Genomic DNA, 21,284 nt, shown 5'->3' on the forward strand with positions numbered 1-21,284 from the left:
ATTGCTTTTCTTTCCTTCAAACAAAACCACATAACTCGATTTATCTAGCTCCGCCTTTTAAATAGAGGGGGAAACAAGGGAGGGTACCAAGACCAAACAGATATATGACCACTAGTAATAAGCTAGACAAAGAGGAGTCCACCTACTCTAGCAGCCTGGGGGTGATGGTGGGGTATATGGGTTGCAGAAAGGGAACTGGGATGGGGTGAGGACAAATTTGGTGATGGGTATTCCCCTGATTCAATGTTAATATGTACCTAAAATACTACTGTGAAAGATATGTAAGCCATTATGATCACAATAAAAATTTAAAAAAAAAGGTCAATCTGGAAAAGAACTTGGTGCTAAAAGGAGATAGATGATATGCACAGTACTTTATCAGTAAGAGTATTGCAAACCAGTGTCTAAGAGGAAATAAAAATGAAGAGAGAGAGAGAAAGAGAGAGAGAGTGAGAGAGAGAGAGTGTGTGTGTGTGTGTGTGTGTGTGAGAGAGAGAGAGAGAGAGAGAGAGAGAGAGAGAGAGAGAGAGAGAGAGAGAGAGAGAGAGAGAGAGAGAAATGTTCGACACACAAACAGGCAGTGATAAGGCAGGGAAAGGCAGGAAGGAAATAGAACATTGGTGGTAAGAAATGTACACCAATGAAGGACGCCACATGGTCTGACTGAAACTCAATTATGAACAACATTGTAACTGGAAAAAAACGGTATTATATATAACCTTGTCAACCATGGTGTTCAAAGAAAGTACCTTAATTCTAAAAAAAAGAAAATAAAATTATTTAAACTTACTAGATATGTAATGTTTAATAACAGTGATTATATTTGGTTACAAGGAGCTGCATAAATATAAAATTATTGCAGGTTCAAACCATCACTGTAAGCATTGACTAATCTCTAGGAGTTTCTCTTGTACTCTGTGCCCTGAGTACAGAGCCATTTCTTGCTTTGCTCCACTTGATGACTATTCTTCAATATCAATTTAAATTTCAATTTATCTTTCTTAACTCACTTCCCTTCCTTGTATTAAGTTTCCTAGTGACTGGATTCCCATAGTGCTATTTCTTTCTCCCTTCTCAGCACTGCACTGTAATTTGCTTGCCTAATTGTCTTCCTTTTGAACTAGGCAGTGAGTTCCCTGAGGGTTTCTCTCATTCCTGTCTTGCTCATCATTACATCCTTAGCACCCAGTAGAACCTTGTTAGCCACTTTTATTTGTGTTCAACATGGAATCGAACTAAAATGGCCAAGAAAGAAGAGTATGGAGAAAACAGAGGTTTGGACATATGAAACCTAGAGGTCTTTTCATATCTTATAAGTCTCCCATGATTTTTTGTGTTAATATTATATTTTAGAAATAGCAGTAATAGTTCTGAAAACAATGGACTACAACTAAGCAAATTTAAAAAATATTAAAGAAAATAATTAAAAGGAAATGACAATTTGAGTGTACTTGTAATTATATGAGATATCAGAAAATCATTTAATACATTATTTTCAAAGTCAATTTTTGTTTTGTAGATCACCATATTTCTGTATTGTTTTAGAATTTATTATCCCAATATTGTTAGACCCTTACTCATTTGTTCTCTTTTGAGTTCCTTGAGATAAACATTTCTGTATGTACATAAATCAGGTATTATTTTCATGTAAAAATGACTATCTCTGACTCTCAAAGATGGCCAGTGGAAACTGATACTAACAAAATATTTTATAACTTCAATTGTGAAATAATTTCCAACACATAGTTCATTTACAATATTTTTCTAAAAATTTTAGGCATTGTTAAGACTAAAACCTATAAATGTCCATCTTTTTAAACTGTAGATACTTAGAAAACTACTTAAAATTGGTCTTACTGAAGGCAATTTCTGAAGAAACACTAACGGTAAATAACTTCATAACCACATAGTTTCAATAAATGTAAATATGTTATAAAATATATAAATCTTATTTTATATTTTATAACTCAAGATAAAATATATTATTTTAGACAAAATTAAACATTTCAAAGAAAGTAAATCAGCAGTGAATCCAGTTATTCAATTTTATTAGCAATATTTGTGTAAAAATGGTATTTTTTAATAGTTTACTAAAGATTTTTGGTAAGTCTTACATTTATGAAATCTATCAAGACACCATCTTTTCTACCAATCACTAAAGATTGAAAAAAAGGAGCAAGCCAACAATTGACAGGTACTATTATGTTTGAATCTCTAACACAATATTTACCATGGTAATACCTATTTTTATTATTAATCAATACATGTATGATGCATGCATAATTATTAATATGTAATCATGTAATTTGTCTATGAAATATAGATCAAATAGGTTTATGTTGTAAAATACATGGTTTGTGAATATTATCAATAATTCTTGCTATTTTATGTTGTGAATTGATCAATATGTCTGTGCTGAATTTGTGCTGTGAGCTCTGAGTATAAAATTCTGTTTACACTGATTTTGTATAAACTAATTATAACTGATTCAGATATGTAAGAATTAGTGAAATCATGGGAATTAGAAGATAAGATTTTGTATCAAGATTTTCCCCATACTAAATATGAGCTGGTGAGAGTTATCTTATTCATAGGCTTCTTTCTACTCATACATAAAATAGAAACAACAATAATTGGCAAGAAATCATTTTGAGAATTAATCATGTTTTTAATATAATGTTAGCCAAGGTAAAATAAATCTGTATTATGCTAGTATGGTTTTAGTTTCTTTGATTCTTCACTTGTTCATGTATAAAACAAGAACAGCTTTATTTAGTTTACAAATTCAGGAAAGGTGTCCATCAGCAATACTAGAACATTACTCCTAGCTTTGTACTCAGTGATAATTCCTAGTACCATATGGGTTGCATGGGATAAAACCCAGACTGGACAGATGCAAAGCAGGTATCTTATCACTCTACTATTTCAACCCCCTAATTTATAAACCATAAGTAGTTGTTTATTAACAGGTTAAAGTGTGACCTATATTTTAAGAAAATATCGAATTACAGAGCAAATATCTCTTTTTCATCTCAACTCACACTTTTTTTTCATTCTTTACTTTATATAACAATTGATAATCTCTAAAATTAAGTGACTGATGAAAACTAAATATCAATGCAGGAATGGTAATGCGACTACATATGTCATTTAGATATTTCAGTTAATGATTTATTATTTCCTGGGAATTTAAAATGCTTCTTCGACTTATAATTTAGGTACAGTCTGTTAGAAGACTTAGTTCTAATCAATGTACAATCAATTTTTGTTTGATTAATTAAGCCCTTATCTAGTGAGAGTTTATTACACCTCATATACACAGAAAACCAGTTTAGTATAGTATTCATTTGTATCTTCTACATGAGATTCTTGTTAGAAATGCCCTTGTTCACTTTTCAAGCCTCTCTGTCATCTTATCTTACTTATAAACCACTTAGCATTAAACATATGACATATCCATTGGCACATTTAATTTAAAGCCTGATGTTTTCCCTGTCTTCATTTTTTTATTTAATATATGGTGTAGATTACAAAAATACATTGTTTAAAATAGAAGAGCAATATTTTCATTCCATAGAATATAATTCTCATAATTTCCTTGAATACGAATGTAAAAATGTAGAAATTGTTTTCATGTAACACTTTTAGCGTTACAAAAATAATGTTAAATATCTGTTTCACTAAACAAAGTTAGGAAAGTAAGAGTTGAAATTCCATAACAAAAATAAACACATTAACTTTATAACTAACTATATGAATTAGCATAAACACTTTGGGTTTTCTATTCTCAGGACAGAAAACCACTCATACAAATGGATGTGGGCACATCACTATTCATTGCAGCACTTGGTATCACAGCCGAGATTGGAAAAATCTTAGATGTTCAACAACAGATGAGTTAATAATGAAAGTGTGGTATTATATACAATGGAATACTAAGCTGTAAGGAATGATTCAAGCATGCCATTTGCTCCAACATGGATGGAACTGGAAGATTACATGTTAAATAAAGTAGGTCAGAGGAACAAGGATAAATACATGAAGATATCACTTATACATGTTTTTAAAATAATTGCATGAGGGAAAGCATGCTTTAAATGTAGGTTATCTAGACTACTCCTGTCCAGAGAATAGTGAAAAGAGGGAAAAAACTACAGTGAAGAAGGAGAAAAATGAATATGAAATAATAGGGACTAGTAAGGGCCTAATAGGGGCCTTTTAGGGAAGTAATAGGGGTTTAAAGGATTTAGGTACTTAGTGGTGTTGAGGAAGGATAGAAAACTGTCTAAACCACAGAGTCAATAGGACTGAATAGTAAAAAGTAAACAAAAAAATATACTAGCCCTGAAAAGAGAAATAGAAGGAATAGGACTAGTAGATATATATAGGATACTCCATCCCAAAAAACCTGGATACACATTCTTCTCCAATGTACATGGGTCATTCTCCAGCAGAGACTACATGCTGACACATAAAACATACCTTCATAAAATCAATAGGGTAGAAATCATGCAGGCTAATTTTGCTGACCACAAGGCTTTGAAATTAGATGTGAACTACAAAGGCACACAGAAGAAAAACTTTAACAATTGGAAATTAAACAGCCTGCTACTGAACAATCAGTGGGTTCGAGATAAAATCAAATAGGAAATAAAAACTTTCCTGGAAACAAATGATAATGAAGACACAAACTGGCTGAATATATGGGACACAGCAAAAGCGGTCCTGAGAGGAAATTTATAGCTTTGTAAGCACACATAGGAAGAAAGAAGTGGCATACCTGAATAACTTAATGATGCAGCTCATAAAATTAGAAAATGACCAACAAAAGAAACCAAAAATAGGTATACAGAAGGAAATAACAAAGCTGAAAGCAGAAATCAATAAAGTGGAAACTAAAAAAACAATCCAAAAGATCAACAAAAGCAGAATTTGGTTCTTTAAAAAAATAAACAAGATTGATAGACCATTTGCAAAAATCACAAAGAAAGAGACAGAAACCTGATAACCCATATTAGAAATGAAAAGGGGGAGATCACTACAGATATTGCGCGATCCAAAGGGTAATCAAATACTTTGAGAAACTTCATGCTACTAAACATGAGAACTTAGAAGAAATGGATAAATTTTTAGACATTTATAAACTTCCTTTGTTAAGTAAGGAGGATGTAGCATATCTAAACATCCCCATCTCTATGGAGGAAATTGAAACTGTAATCAAACGTCTGCCTAAAAATAAAAACCCAGGCCCAAATGGATTTACTAATGAATTCTTTTAAACCTTTCAAGAGGAACTACTACCAATCCTAGCCAGGCTCTTCCATGAAATTGAAAAAGCGGGAACACTCCCAAACAGCTTTCATGAAGCCAACATCACCTTGATATCAAAATCAAATAGAGATGCTGCCAAAAAAGAAAATTACAGACCAATATCCCTGATGAATGCAGAAGCAAATATCTTCAACAAAATTCTGGCAAATAGGATCCAATGCATCATCAAGAAGATCATACACTATGACCAAGTAGGTTTCATCTCAGAAATGAAAGGATGGTTTAACATCCATAAATGTATCAACATAATACAAAACATCAAAAATAAGAAAAATAAAAATCACATGATCATATCAATAGACTCAGAAAAAGCATTTGATAAGGTACAACACCTATTCTTGATCAAAACTCTCAGCAAGATGGGAATGAAAGGAACCTTTCTCAATCTAGTTGAAGCCATCTACCACAAGCCAATGGCAAATATTATCCTCAATGGAGAAAAACTAAAAGACTTTCCACTAAATTCTGGTACAAGACAAAGCTGTCTGCTCTTACCACTCCTCTTCAACATAGTACTGAATTTACTTGCTATAGTGATCAGGCAAGAAAAAGATATCAAGGGAATCCAGATAGGAAACGAAGAAGTCAAGCTCTTACTATTTGCAGATGACACGATACTCTACTTAGAAAACCCTAAAGACTCTATCAAAAAGCTTCTAGAAACAATAGATTCATATAGCAACTTGACAGGCTACAAAATTAACACACAGAAATCAATGGCCTTTTTATAAACCAATAATGATAGGGAAGAGATGAAGATTAAGAAGGCAATCCCATTCACATTAGTGCCACACAAACTCAAATATCTTGGAGTCAAATTGACCAAAGACATTAAGGACCTATACAAAGAAAACTACAAAGCCCTGCTCCAAGAAATAAGAGAAGACACACAGAAATGGAAACACATACCCCGCTCATGGATTGGCAGGATTAACATAATTAAAATGGCAATACTCCCCAAAGCATTAAACAGATTTAATGCAATCCCTCTAAAGATACTCATGATATTCTTCAAAGAAGTGGATCAGGCACTTATGATCTTCTGGAACAATAAACACCCTTGAATAACTAAAGCACTCCTAGGGAAAGGAATATGGGAGGCATTACTTTCCCCCACTTTACACTGTACTACAAAGCAATAGTTACCAAAACAGCATGGTATTGGAATAAAGACAGACCCTCAGATCAATGGAATAGGCTTGAGTTCTCAGAGAATGTTCCCCAGACAACAATTACCTAAGTTTTGACAAAGGAGCAAGAAATCCTAAGTGGAGCAGGGAAAATCTCTTCAACAATTGGTGCTGGCAGAACTGGTTAGCCACTTGCAAAAAAAAAAAAACAAACACAGACCCCCAGTTAACATCATGCACGAAGGTAAAATCCAAATGAATTAAAGACCTTGATATCAGACCTGATACCATAAGGTATATAGAACAACACGTAAGTAAAGCACTTCATGACATTGAGACTAAAGGCATCTTCATGGAGGAAACTACACTCTCCAAACAATTGGAAGAAGAGATGAACAGATGGGAATACATTAAGCTGAGAAGCTTCTGCACCTCAAAGGAAATAGTGTTCAGAATACAAGAGCCACCCACCATGTGGAAGAAACTGTTCACCCAATACCCATCAGATAAGGGGCTAATATCCAAAATATACAGGGCACCAACAGAACTTTACAAGAAAAAAACAAACATCTAATTCCATCAAAAATTGAGGAGAATAAATGAACAGACACTTTGATAAAAAAGAAATACAAAAGGCCAAAAGGCACATGAAAAAATGCTCCTTATCACTAATCATCAGGGAGATGCAAATCAAAACAACAATGAGATGCCATCTCACACCCCAGAGATTGACACACATCACAAAATATGAGAACAATCAGTGCTGGCGGGGATGTGGAGAGAAAGGAACTCTTATCCACTGCTGGTGGGAATGCCATCTAGTCCAACCATGATGAAAAGCGATATGGAGATTCCTCCAAAAATTGGAAATTGAGCTTCCATTCGACCCAGCTATTCCACTCCTAGAGATATAGTCTAGGAAACAAGAACACAATACAAAAATCCCTTCGTCACACCTATATTCATTGCTGCAGTAGTGACAATAGCCAGGTTCTGGAAACAACCAAGATGCCCTTCAACAGATGAATGGCTACAGAAATTGTGGTACATATACAAAATGGAATATTTTGCAGCTATCAGGGGAGTTGTAGTCATGAAATTTTCCTATACATGGATGTACATGGAATCTACCATGCTGAGTGAAATAAGTCAGAGGGAGAGAGAGAGATGCAGAATAGTCTCACTCATCTATGGGTTTTAAGAAAAATAACAGTCATTTTTGCAACTATCCTCAGAGACAATGAGGGGAGGGCTGGAACTTCCAGCTTACTTCAAGAAGTTCACCACAAAGAGTGGTGAGTGCAGTTATATAAATAACTAAACTGAAAACTACCATAACCATGTGAATGAATGAGGGAACTGGAAAGCCTGTCTAGAGTACAGGTGGGAGTGGGGTGGGATGGAGGGAGATTTGAGACATTGGTGGTGGGAATTTTGCACTGGTGAAGAGTGGGTGTTCTTTACATGACTGAAACCTAATCACAATTATATTTGTAATCAAGATGTTTAAATAAAGATATTAAGAAAAAATGGAAAAAATAAAGCATATGTGAGATTTCTAACTCAAATACTGAAACACATTTTAAAATTAAACCTTCAAGAATTTTATTTATGTTAAGAAATTTTAGAACTTTCTGGACCAGAGTTCTGGTACAGCATGTAGGGCATTTGCCATGCATATGTCAGACCGGATTTGATACTAGGTGTCTCATATTGTCCCCCAAACTTGCCAAGAGTAATCCCTTAATTTCGAGCTGTGAATACTCCCTGAGTATTGTTGAAATAGCCTAGAAACGAAAAAAAGGAAGGAAAGAAGGAATAAAGAAATAAAGGAAGAAAGGATGGAAGGAAGAGAAAGAAAGAAAGAAAGAAAGAAAGAAAGAAAGAAAGAAAGAAAGAAAGAAAGAAAGAAAGAAAGAAAGAGTGAGAGAGAGAAAGAAAGAGGGAGAGAAAGAAAGAAAGAAAGAAAGAAAGAAAGAAAGAAAGAAAGAAAGAAAGAAAGAAAGAAAGAGAGAGAGAAAGAAAGAAAGAAAGAAAGAAAGAAAGAGAGAGAGAGAAAGAAAGAAGAAAGAAAGAAAGAAAGAAAGAAAGAAAGAAAGAAAGAAAGAAAGAAAGAAAGAAAGAAAGAAAGAGGGAGAGAGAGAAAGAAAGAGGGAGAGAGAGAAAGAAAGAAGACTAAGAAAGAAAGAAGAGGAAGAAAATTTCAGAGCTCTCATGAGAATAAGTGAATTCACACTGCACTATTATTTCCAATTTACTTTACTGAAGCAGTGCATTATAGAAAAGTTGAGCGAGGCTTCAAGAAAGAATCTGAAGCAAGGTCAGAGAAGATATGGGACAGGCCAATGTCTGAATATATCCGAGAAAACAAATACCCAGCATGTCTTCTAATTCTACTGTGATTTATGCGATTTCTTTGTGTAATTTCTTCCTACAGTGCCTTCAAATTCTATGCCTACATTCAAATGAAAAAGTGTAAGGCATAGATTTATCTAATAATAGAACACTGCACCGTTGATATTTAAAAATTACATATATTATAGGAAAAACAATTCTAAAAAATATCAAACTACTTTATTCCGTTTTCTAACCTTTAATTAATTTGTTTGAAAAATAGATTTATATTTTTAAAGGTCAAAAATCAATCATTACATTATCAAACAATGCAAACATAGTTACTTTCTTTGTGTTCTACTTTTACTTAAATATCCACGTCAATTTTTCTGTAGTTTCAACATCAAACAGTATTTTGTATTTTAGAGTATGTTTGTTTTGCAGTAGCAATTGATTTATTTTTCAGGATTTGTATATCTACGAAAAATTATGGCAGGAGAAAAGTAATTCAGCAAACCATACTTTATTTGTGGAATGTGGACTTTCTAAAATAATTAACCCTGTGTAACCAACTTAAAAAAATAAGTGGGGAGGTCAGTACGATAGCACAGAGGTAGGGCATTTGCCTTGCATGCGGCTGACTCAGAATGGAACTTGGTTTGATCCCCCATGACCCACATGTCAACCAAGCCAAGAGTGATATCTGAGTGCGTAGCCATGAGTAACCCCTTAGAGCAACTGGGTGTGGCCCCCAAACCAAAAATAAATAAATAAATAAATACATAAATAAAAGTAGAGACCTTTGTACATATTTGCATTGGGAGACTTTTATTCATGATTTGCTAGAGCACAATTATACAAACTATAATCGGACTAACAAGAATAGATGTATCCTTATTCTAAATTTTTTCTTTCAGAAATATATATATATATATATATAGCATAGAATGTATTTTTATATATATGTATATATATATATTTTTTTTTTCCTTTGGAAAATGGGAAGGGAAGCTCGTTTGAAAATAGTTCTCCCAGTTCTCTTCAGGACAAAATGGTGGTTTGGGTCATGAGGAAAAGACATTGATTATGAATTCTAATGGTTGTAAAACTTTCTAGTATTAATTTACAAAACCTCATATTATTCTCTACATCCCATTTCTGTACCAATGATTTACTTTTGATTTTTATCTCTAGAAATTCATATATTTATTTTACTTAAAATAATGAGTACAAAGATGTTCATGATTGAGTGTTAGTCTTACAATGTACACCACCCTTCACCCATGAACATTTTCCACCATCACTGTAACAGTCTCCCTTCTCTCACTCCCCTGCTTACCTCTGTGGCAGGCATTGTGTTCCTCTCTTCCTCCCTCTCTTTCTTTCTCTGTCTACCTCTCTCCCCCTTCTCTATCTTTCTAGCTATAGATCTTTCTTTCTTTGCTTTTCTTTTTGGACACAGTGGTTTGCACTATTATTAACCAAGGAATACTGCCCATATCACTTTATCTAACACACAGTTATTTTCTCAAGTGATCAGTTCTAATTTTCATTGTCATACTGTTCCCTTCTTTACCCTAACTGCAATGCTCCACTATTTGTGGGAAGTTTCCTACCATGTACTGGTCATCCTGGCTCTCTTGTCTATTGTCTCTGAATATTATTGCCACAATATTTTTTCTTTTTCTTATATCTCATTAATGAGTGTGATTATCCTATGCCTAATCCTCTCCCTCTGACTAATTTCACTCAGCATAAAACTTTTTATATCGATTCATATATAAGCAAATTTCATGATTTCATTTTTCCAAACTGCTACATAGTATTTCATTGTGTAGATGTACCATAGTTTTCTTTGGCATTCATTTGTTATCAGGCACTTGGATTGTTTATATATTCTGGCTATTATGAGTAGTGCTATTTATAGATTCTGGCTATTATGAATAGGAATACAGATGACATTTTTGTATTGTTTATTTTTTTGTGTCTCAAGGGTATATCCCTAAAAGTAATTAGATCATTAATCTAGTAGGTGCTACCTTTCTTTCCAGGCCACAGTACTGAACTGAAACTTAATATCCTTCCATTGCCACCATCACCTGGCAGATTAAACAGATGGTAGACTTTAAGTATTGCCAAGGAAGGAGTAGAGAAGGCATCTGTGATGGATATTATGTTTCTGCTCACATTTTGATATAAATATCAAAATATCAGAAACACACAGTACTGGCAAGGAGGTAGTTAGAGAAAGAACTCACTTTTTCTTTTTCTCTTTCTCTCCTCTATCTTTTTTCTCTTAGAAAAATATGACACAGAGGAGGCAGGGGAGATGGCAAGAGGAGAGAAAGAAAAAATGCAGAAATTGGTGGTGTGATATATGCATTTTTGAAAGGTACTGTGCATTGTATGACAAATTCAATCATGAGAACTTTGAAATTCTGAAAAATATCCTGTATTGTGAATATTCTTGTAAGCTAAAGTATTTGAATAAAGTAATTTTCCAAAAGGCAATAGTTCTCAGAGAAACTATATATCTTTCTACTTCTTCTCTTTATCTTTGCCTCTTACTCTTTTTCCTTTTGCTTCCTCTGTCTTTTACCTTTCGCATGTCACCAAAAATGAACAATATTATTTTCCCTAACTTTGTGTTGCAAGTTAGAATTGTTTATAGACATAGTGTGATTATCAATTCCACTTTCTTGAAAGCTTGCTAGTTTAATGAAGAAGAAATGGGTCCCTAAAATAAAAAACGTAGAGTAATTCAAGTGAATCTTCTCCATTAACTAAGGATTTTCTCGTATTGTATAGATCATACCTTGACCTAAGCCTAAAACAATTTTGAATTTGGTAAGAATAGAAATTAAATCCAAGAATTTATTGCAACAACTCAGAGCCTCAAATTGTTTCTGTTTTCTCATTCCCAGGAGTCTTTCCATAGAATTAACCTGTCAGAAAGCAGGAAGGGAATAACCCTGATTTATTGCTAAAAGCAAAGTAGGATTTAAGCTGGAGGGATATTATGGGAAGGGTCCTAAAAGGAAAGAATATGTTGTGTTTAAGTTGACAAAACCAGATAGGAAAGTCATTAACTAAAAATCTAGTGTTGACACATATTTAATTTAGGCTTCCAGTCAAATGTACCCCAAGGATTACAAAAATTTACTGTAATCTCCATATAAACTGATCATTTAAATGATACATGGGAATTGATCTGGTACTTGACTCTAAATAGGAAACTCCAGAACATAAGATATCTCTGGGAATCAAGTCACTTATGAAGTATTCATAAAAAGAATACATGATAAAATTTATGGAATATTGGGGTGGTACTTTCATTATAAAATAGCACATAAATATATCTTTAAGTTGGCGCCATTTAATGCTATTGTACTGCAACATGTAATGTCAATTTTTAGACTATGCACAAACTCTCTAAACTGTATTATTCAAAAAATGTCAATAAATATTGTACATGCATTATGTTAATCTTGATATTAGAGCAAGGTTCAAGGAAAGGAATTAGTTAAAATTGTGTTTTAATAATGGGTCCTCTAGTCATAATCTAAAATAAAGTGATTCTAATTTAATAAATTATACATGTATGAGATCATGTATTTTATGTAACTCTCAGTGTATTTCCATAACTTGACAACTTTTGACATATGGTTTTATAAAGTTTAATTTTTGTATCTAAGTTGTTAAACAAATGCACTTTTATTACACACATTACAATTAGTTATTATGTTAAAATTTTATGCTATTATGCCAAACATACCAAAGCACAAGGGGTTAAATTTATTTAAAGAATCTTTGTGCTTTGTGTGTGGTGGTGGGGAGGGCGATCACACATACCTCAGTAGCAAATTGCTGTAGTCCTCCAATATTAATTGGTCCCTCTTCAGTGGCATATAAATTGCATCCACCTACACACAAATCAGAGGTTGGGCAAACCATTCCACAGGTCAATCCAAGTGGGTTGTCCGAAAATATCATCTTAGCAGCTCCATAGTAATTCTGAAAAGTAATATAAAAATAAGGATTAAATTTACAACAATGTTCCTTCAAAAATAAAATCAGGACTATATATATATATATATATATATATATATATATATATATATATATATATATATAACATATTATTGAGATAAAATTATTATTGAGCTAAAATAGGAAGGTGCATAAAAGATACAAAGGTTCTAGTGTTGTTTTAACATCAGGATTAATAAATTAATTAGCCACATATTTAAAATAGAGAAGTCTCCAATTGTGTTATATTCATAAGTGAATAATTCATATATTATGAAAATCACAATTCTACTTATATCCATGAATATAATATTCATTATTCTTAATAATATTAACTACAAATTAGCTCTATACCAGGGCTTTCTTTTACAAGAAGTATCTTTTCAGTAGAGGCCAGCAAATAATTTTACTTAGAAAATATGAAAATATGAGAAAAAAGAAAAAGAAGAGAAAAAATCGAGGCGCATGAGCTGATTACAATGAAGCACTAATACTTTCCATTTTTGAAGAAAGATATATTATACTATACAAGTTATAAATTATAGTGCAACAAAGCATATATATTCTGAAATACATTCATATGAGTTAGATAATTGCACACATAATGTAATAATGGGGTTTTTAATAAAATTGCTAGATTAGGTACAATAGCTAAATAAAAACCTAGAAAGAAATAAACACAATATTTAGAATTAGCTTTGTACTAAAAATAAGTCATTTCTGCCTCTACTGTGAATAATTTTAGATGCTATAATGGAATTTACACTCTGGTCTTTTACTTACTAATAGCGTAATCAACTAATAACTCTTTCACACCAAATAATATTTATGTTTTACCAAGTGTTTTATTTATAAATTGTTTTAGATACTTTTAAAAATCTGGTTTAAGATAATATGTTTAATAATGGTCATAATGGACAATTACTAACTTAAAAATGAATTACTTGATTGCTAGCCAATTTCCTCTTTCCTGCTTAATTCTATTGATCCCCTTACCCATACCTCCTTATAAATCAAACAGCACTGGATAAAATCTCAGAATCATTGCAATAATCTTTCATTTTCTTTTTTAATATCTCAAGAATTGCAATATAAAATTTGTTATAATTAAGTAGCAAATGCTTATGGACAGACTCACTGATTTAAAATTAATGTTGTACAATTATTTCTACCCTTATAATCATTTTTAAAAAATCACTACCACTGGGGCCAGACTGGTAGGTCAAGTCTAGAGAGTTTATGCCAGTGTAGTCCAGAATCTGATACCTGGCAGTGAATATTCCCCCAAGAACCACCAAGGATAACTCTGGTGGCTGGTATGATTACAAAACTTTTAGGTAAAAATGAAGAACATGATATCAGTATCAGAGCATGGCTGATATGGTCCAACTAAAACCAAGGGAAACATAAAAAATATACTATCAGATTAAGAAATATCAATTGCACATAACTCTAAGAATATCGGAAAACTTTAGATTACTTAAAAAACTTTAATTTTATGAACTCCAAATTGTTTTACATTACACATAAAAATTACCATAGTGTATAAATAAACATATTAAAAATAAAAAATTAACACACCTGGGGTTGAAGCAATAGTACAGTGGATGACATTTTTTTGGATGCTTCTGACCCAGGTCACATCTAATACGATCCACTGAGCCCCTCAAGGAATTATTTTTGGCAGCGAGCCAGAAGGCCTAAACCCTGATCACTTGCGGATATGGTCCAAACAGTAACAAAAATTAGCATTACAAGATATAAGCTATAGCTACCAAAATAATAGGTATGTAATTTATCACCACATATTTGACAAACTTCCAGGACTACAAAATTAATTAACCATACTAACAATCAAATGTATGATACTATGTTTTTTAATTCATTAGTATTACTGAATATTGGCCGGAACAATAGCACAGTGGGTAGGGCATTTTTTTTTCATGCGGCTAATCTGGGTTCATTCCCCAGTATCCAATACAGTCTTCTGAGCCTACCATAAGTGATTTCTGAGCGCAAAGCCAGGAGGAGCCCCTAAATGCCTCTAGGTGAGGCACAGAAACCAACACCAAAAACAAACAAACAAAAAACCATGATGTATGCAGATGCAAAGATCTTCAACAAAATCCTGGCAAATAGGATTCAATGCCTCATTAAGAAGATTATCCACTACTATCAAGTAAATTTCATCCCAGGAAAGCAAGGATGGTTTAACATCCATAAATCTATCAACATAATACACAACATCAACAACAAGAAAAATAAAAATCACATGATCATATCAATAGATGCAGAGAAAGCATTTGATAAGGTCCAACACCCATTCTTGATAAAAACTCTCAGCAAGATGGGAATGGAAGGAACCTTTCTCAATATAGTTAAGGCCATCGACCACAAGCCAGTGGCAAATATTATCCTCAATGGAGAAAAACTAAAAGCCTTCCCTCTAAATTCTGGCACAAGACAAGGCTGTCCTCTCTCACCACTCCTATTCAACATAGCACTGGAAGTACTTGCTATAGCAATTAGGCAAGAAAAAGATATCAAGGGAATCTAGATAGGAAAGGAAGAAGTCAAGCTCTCACTGTTTGCAGATGACATGATACTCTACTTAGAAAACCCTAAAGACTCTACCAAAAAGCTTCTAGAAACAATAGACTCATATAGCAAGGTGGCAGGCTACAAAAGTAACACACAAAGATCAATGGCCTTTCGATACACCAAACTTGGAATCAACTTGACTAAAAATGTGAAGGACCTATAGAAAGAAAACTATAAAACTCTGCTCCAAGAAATAAGTGAGGACACGAGGGAATGGAAGCACATACCCTGCTCATGGATTGGCAGGATTAAAATCATCAAAATGGCTATACTCCCTAAGGCATTATACAGATTTAATGCTATCCCTCTAAAGATGCCCATGACATTCTTCAAAGAAGTGGATCAGGCACTTTTGAAATTCGTTTGGAACAATAAACACCCTAGAATAGCTAAAGCAATCATTGGGAAAAAGAATATGGGAGGAATTACTTTCCCCAACTTTAAACTTTACTACAAAGCAATAATTATCAAAACAGCATGGTATTGGAATAAGGACAGGCCCTCAGATCAGTGGAATAGGCTTGAATACTCAGAAAATGTTCCCCAGACATACAATCCCCTAATGTTTGATAAAGGAGCAAGAAATCCTAAATGGAGCAAAGAAAGCCTCTTCAACAAGTGGTGTTGGCACAACTGGCTAGCCACTTGCAAAAAATTGAACTTAGACCCCCAGCTAACATCATGTACGAAGGTAAAATCCAAATGGATGAAAGACCTCGATATCAGACCCGAAACCATAAGATATATAGAACAACACATAGGCAAAACACTCCAGGACATTGAAATTACAGGCATATTCAAAGAGGAAACTGCACTCTCCAAGCAATTGAAAACAGAGATTAACAGATGGACATATATTAAGCTGAGAAGCTTCTGCACCTCAAAGGAAATAGCACCCAGGATACAAGAGCCCCCCACTGTGTGGGAGAAACTATTCACCCAATACTCATCAGATAAGGGGCTAATCTCCAAAATATACAAGGCACTGACATAACTTTACAAGAAAAAACATCTAAATCTATCAAAAAATGGGGAGAAGAAATGGACAGACACTTTGACAAAGAAGAAATACAAATGGCCAAAAGACACATGAAAAAATGCTCCTCATCACTGATCATGATGGAGATGCAAATCAAAACAGCAATGAAATAGCATCTCTCACCTCAGAGATTGGGACACATCACAAAGAATGAGAATAAACAGTGTTGGCGGGAATGTGGAGAGAAAGGAACTCTTATCCACTGCTGGTGGGAATGCCGTCTAGTTCAACCTTTATGGAAAGTGATATGGAGATTCCTCCAAAAACTGGAAATCGAGCTCCCATATGATCCAGCTATACCACTCCTAGGAATATATCCTAGGAACACAAAAATTTAATACAAAAACCTCTTCCTTACACCTATATTCATTGCAGCACTATTTACCATAGCAAGACTCTGGAAACAACCAAGATGCCCTTCAACAGATGAATGGCTAAAGAAACTGTGGTACATATACACAATGGAATATTATGCAGCTGTCAGGAGAGATGAAGTCATGAAATTTTCCTATACATGGATGTACACGGAATCTATTATGCTGAGTGTAATAAGTCAGAGAGAGAGAGAGAGAGAGAGAGAGAGAGGCAGAATGGTCTCACTCATCTATGGGTTTTAAGAAAAATGAAAGACATTCTTGCAATAATAATTTTCAGACACAAAAGAGAAAAGAGCTGGAAGTTCCTGCTCACCTTAAGAAGCTCACCACAAAGAGTGATGTGTTTAGTTAGAGAAATAACTACATTTTGAACTGTCCTAATAATGAGAATGTATGAGGGAAATGGAAAGCCTGTCTAGAGTACAGGCGGGGGTTGGTTGGGGAAGAGGGAGATTTGGGACATTGGTGATGGGAATGTTGCACTGGTGATGGGTGGTGTTCTTTACATGACTGAAACCCAAACACAATCATGTATGTAATCAAGGTGTTTAAATAAAATATAAAAAAATAAATAAAAATTTCTATTATTTAAAACGGTATACTACATATTGAGTAGCAAATATTCAATCCTTGGGCCAGAGTGGTGGTGCAAGTAGTAAGGTGTCTGCCTTGCTTGTGCTAGCCTTGGACAAACTGTGGTTCGATCCCCAGTGTCCCATATGGTCCACCAAGTCTTGAGTGATTTATGAGTGTAGAGCCAGTAGCAACCACTGAGAGTCACTGAGTGTGCCCCCCAAAAAAACCAAAAACAAAACAATACGAAACAAAAACAGTCAATCCTACCCTAATTTTATCTTAAGTTTACCATTTTAATCTAATAAATTATGACAAGAACATTAAAAAAAGAATTAATGAAAATTCCCTATATAAAATTATTATAATTTCTCTGAAATATCTTTTTTTTATTTTCCTTCATTTTGTGGACTACATCTGGTGGTGCTATGAGCTATTCCAGATCCTGTGTTCAAGGTCACTTCCATCACTTCCCGTAGTGCTCAGGAGATCATGAGCATAAGGATTGAACATGGGCCCCAATCATGCAAAACAGGTGTTAATTGCGCGGGGGATCTAACCATGGTCGTGATCTTTCCTTGGCTAGAGCTTGCAAGGCAGACACCTTACCTCCAGCGCCACCTTCCCGGCCCCTTGAGCTATTTCTTAAGCAGTAGGAATTTTTTGTTTTGTTTTGTTTTGTTTTTAGGTCACACCAGGCAGCGCTCAGGGGTTACTCCTGGCTTCATGCTCAAAAATCGCTCCTGGCAGCTCGGGGGATCATATGGGATGCCAGATTCAAACCGAAGACCTTCTGCATGAAAGGCAAATGCTTTACCTCCATGCTATCTCTCATGCCCCAGCAGTAGGAATTTTTAATATAGAGCTAGGTATATGGCTCAAAGTTAGAACAGTTGAGCTTATTCCTACATTAAGTCTCCCCCTCCACACACACATAGTTTCTTCTCCTTTCTCTCTACTTTCCAATAAAATTTTCTACCTTTTTAAAAAACAAATTTAGAGTGCCTATATAAATAATGTACTAGATTCAATTCCCAGCACAACAGAAAGAAAACAAAAGATAATATCATTTATTTGTTTACATATTATAGTTTCAGTTATGTATTTCAAATAGCCTTGAAGTTTACAGTCTTTCATAGCTCTCTTTCTCTCTCCCTCTCTCCTCTCCTCTCTCCTCTCTTCTCTCTTTTCTCTTCTCTCTCTCTCTCTCTCTCTCTCTCTCTCTCTCTCTCTCTCTCTCTCTCTCTCTCTCTCTCTCTCTCTCTCTCTCTCTCTCTCTCTCTCTCTCTCACCTGACCCCATGGTAGTGCTCATGATCCTCCACTCATTCCACCCATGCCCCTAAATATATGCTGTGATTTTTTTTTTTTGGTTTTTGGGCCACACCCGGTAACGCTCAGGGGTTACTCCTGGCTATGCGCTCAGAAGTCGCTCCTGGCTTGGGGGACCATATGGGACGCCGGGGGATCGAACCGCGGTCCGTCTCCTAGGCTAGCGCAGGTAAGGCAGGCACCTTACCTCCAGCGCCACTGCCCGGCCCCATATATGCTGTGATTTTTAATAATATATATGCTCCCTAATATCATGGTGCTTTGACATAAGAACAAAAAGAGATTTCAGAGTAAAATAATTGGATTTATAATTTAATGGATGGAAGTCAACATATCTGTAGGTGAGAGAGTTTAATTGGGCATGCCATACCACTGATAGATATACAAAATGTACAAAATAGTTCAATGAAGTTTAGAATGTTTATTAGAATAAATATTGGCAATTCAGCTAATGTCCTCTATTAAGAAATGTTGATTGTATATATTTAAAATATGTTTGGACTTAATAATGAAAACTCTTGACTGTCAATGTAAAGACTTGGTACTTAAAAAAAGCTTCTTATTAGATGAAACATATTGGGAAGAGTAATTTGTACAAGTAAAAATTCTCAAAGCAAGAGCAAAAAGACTGAGAATGTGAAGAAAACACAAAGATGATGCTTAAAAGGAGAGTGTCCTCCATTTTCTCAAAAATATAGAAACAATATTTTAAAAAAGGCTGAGCCAATACTGAGCAACGATTCAATACTGTAGTGTGTAATCTACCTTACACAAATAATTTTGAAGTAAGGGTAGAAAACAGTGTAAAGTTCTGAGTGTTCATTGACAAGACATTCAGAAACCTGTTAGAAATAGAACACCTCCTCAATGCTTTCCATCAAGAACATCAGGATCAATATCAATTTTTTCTCTGATAGTAAGTGGGAGACTTCTTGAGTTCTCCTTCTAAACAAGAGGTTGGGCTCTTACTCTGTGAGCTCTTCAACCTTTCCAAAAGTAAAACTATAAATTTAAATTCATAAGGGCACTTTCAAGACACACTAGCACTATCCTAGAAAATACACAACTACTTCACAACTAGTTTCTTCATGCTCTATCAGTTGCAACTATCACCATCTTTTATCATGTGAAAAGAAATGTATTGTCCATATAAGGAAGGATAACTAATAAATATTTTATTTTTAGTACATATATGCTTATTATGAACACAAAGCATAAGATTTGAACTCACATTTTCATTATTTTTGGGCCACAGTCAATAATGCTGAGGACTTACTTTTGGCTCTATGCTCAGGGATGAATCCTGGCAGAATTTGGGGGACAATCTGTGACTCCTTAGATTGATCTGATCACAGATCAGCCACATGCAAATCAAGTGCCATACCCATTTTTATCACTCTTGGCAAGGATTTCAAACTTTTTGTTTTGTTTGCTTTTGTTTTGAGGTCACACTCAGCCAGGGGTTATTCCTGGCTCTGTAATCAGAAATCACTTCTGGCAAGCTTAGGGAACCATATGGGATACCAGGAATCGAACCAGGGTCCATCCTGTGTTGGCCACATGCAAGGCAAACACCTTACCACTGTGCTATCACTCTGACCCAAGGATTTCAACATTAACAAAATTTAAATGATTATAAAATCTAAAATATCTATTACAATCCTATCAATACAAGATAGGTTCTAAATATTTCCCATCTATTAATTTTCCCATATTTTGAGGTGTTTGATTTTGATTTTAAGTTATTGTTTTTTTTTTAATTTTATTGAAACAATTGTGATCTATAGAGTTCTTCAAAGTTTAATTTCAGATATACAATCTGTCAGGGCCTTCCCACCACCAATGTCAACCTCCCTTCACCAATGGACCCAGATTTCATTCTATATCACCACCCTTTGAACCCTGGGCTGCCAGACTGAACAGGCCCCTTTAAGTTTAGACTTTTAAATTTTAGGTCCCTTGATTCTATTATCGTTGACTGTGGCTTGGATATTTAGTTCTGTCCTTATTTATTTACTTGCCAATGCATCTGAGACCACTTGGCCTCTGGCCCCCAGCCTTTATTTATTCCTTTCCTCTTAGTTTTATAAAAAATGATGAAATATGTGGAAAATTAAAGTAATCTGTGTTTTATGAAAAAGGTTCTATGAAAAAGGTGGGAGCCCTAATTTAAAAGATGAGATTAAAATATTCAATAATAAAATAAAAAGATCGTGTTTGGCAGGTTTTATTTGTTTGTTTTGATTTTTTGCATAGGCACAGAACAATGTGGGGAAATAGAATGGAAAAATTTTTGTCCTAAAAACAGAAAGACCGTATCTATGAAGCATTCTGGCATAAGACTAACTACAGGCTCCATGCATACTAAGTTGTGTAACCCCAAATCTTTTTCAGTGGTCTCATTACTGGGGTTTTTAAAGAACATTCAGATGTATAACGTAGAATTTATGTGAGTTAATTTTAAAATAACCTTTATACTTTACCTTTTCAATTTAAAAATTATAGCTTATAACCGCATTATTCTCATTTTTCTACAATT

At 34.2% G+C, this 21,284-nt stretch overlaps 1 protein-coding gene across 1 annotated transcript in view; it reads right to left on the reverse strand.

Moving 5' to 3' along the window:
* DPYD (dihydropyrimidine dehydrogenase) overlaps window positions 1-21,284 on the reverse strand; it is a 934,958-nt gene that overhangs the window by 684,456 nt on the left and 229,218 nt on the right. Inside the window, exon 5 of the mRNA XM_049765668.1 lies at window positions 12,648-12,809. Within this exon, the coding sequence (XP_049621625.1) occupies window positions 12,648-12,809 (162 nt within the window). The remainder of the gene's footprint in view (window positions 1-12,647; window positions 12,810-21,284) is intronic.

The sequence above is a fragment of the Suncus etruscus genome, chromosome 19, assembly GCF_024139225.1.
Source record: "Suncus etruscus isolate mSunEtr1 chromosome 19, mSunEtr1.pri.cur, whole genome shotgun sequence".
NCBI classification, from domain to species: Eukaryota; Metazoa; Chordata; class Mammalia; order Eulipotyphla; family Soricidae; genus Suncus; species Suncus etruscus.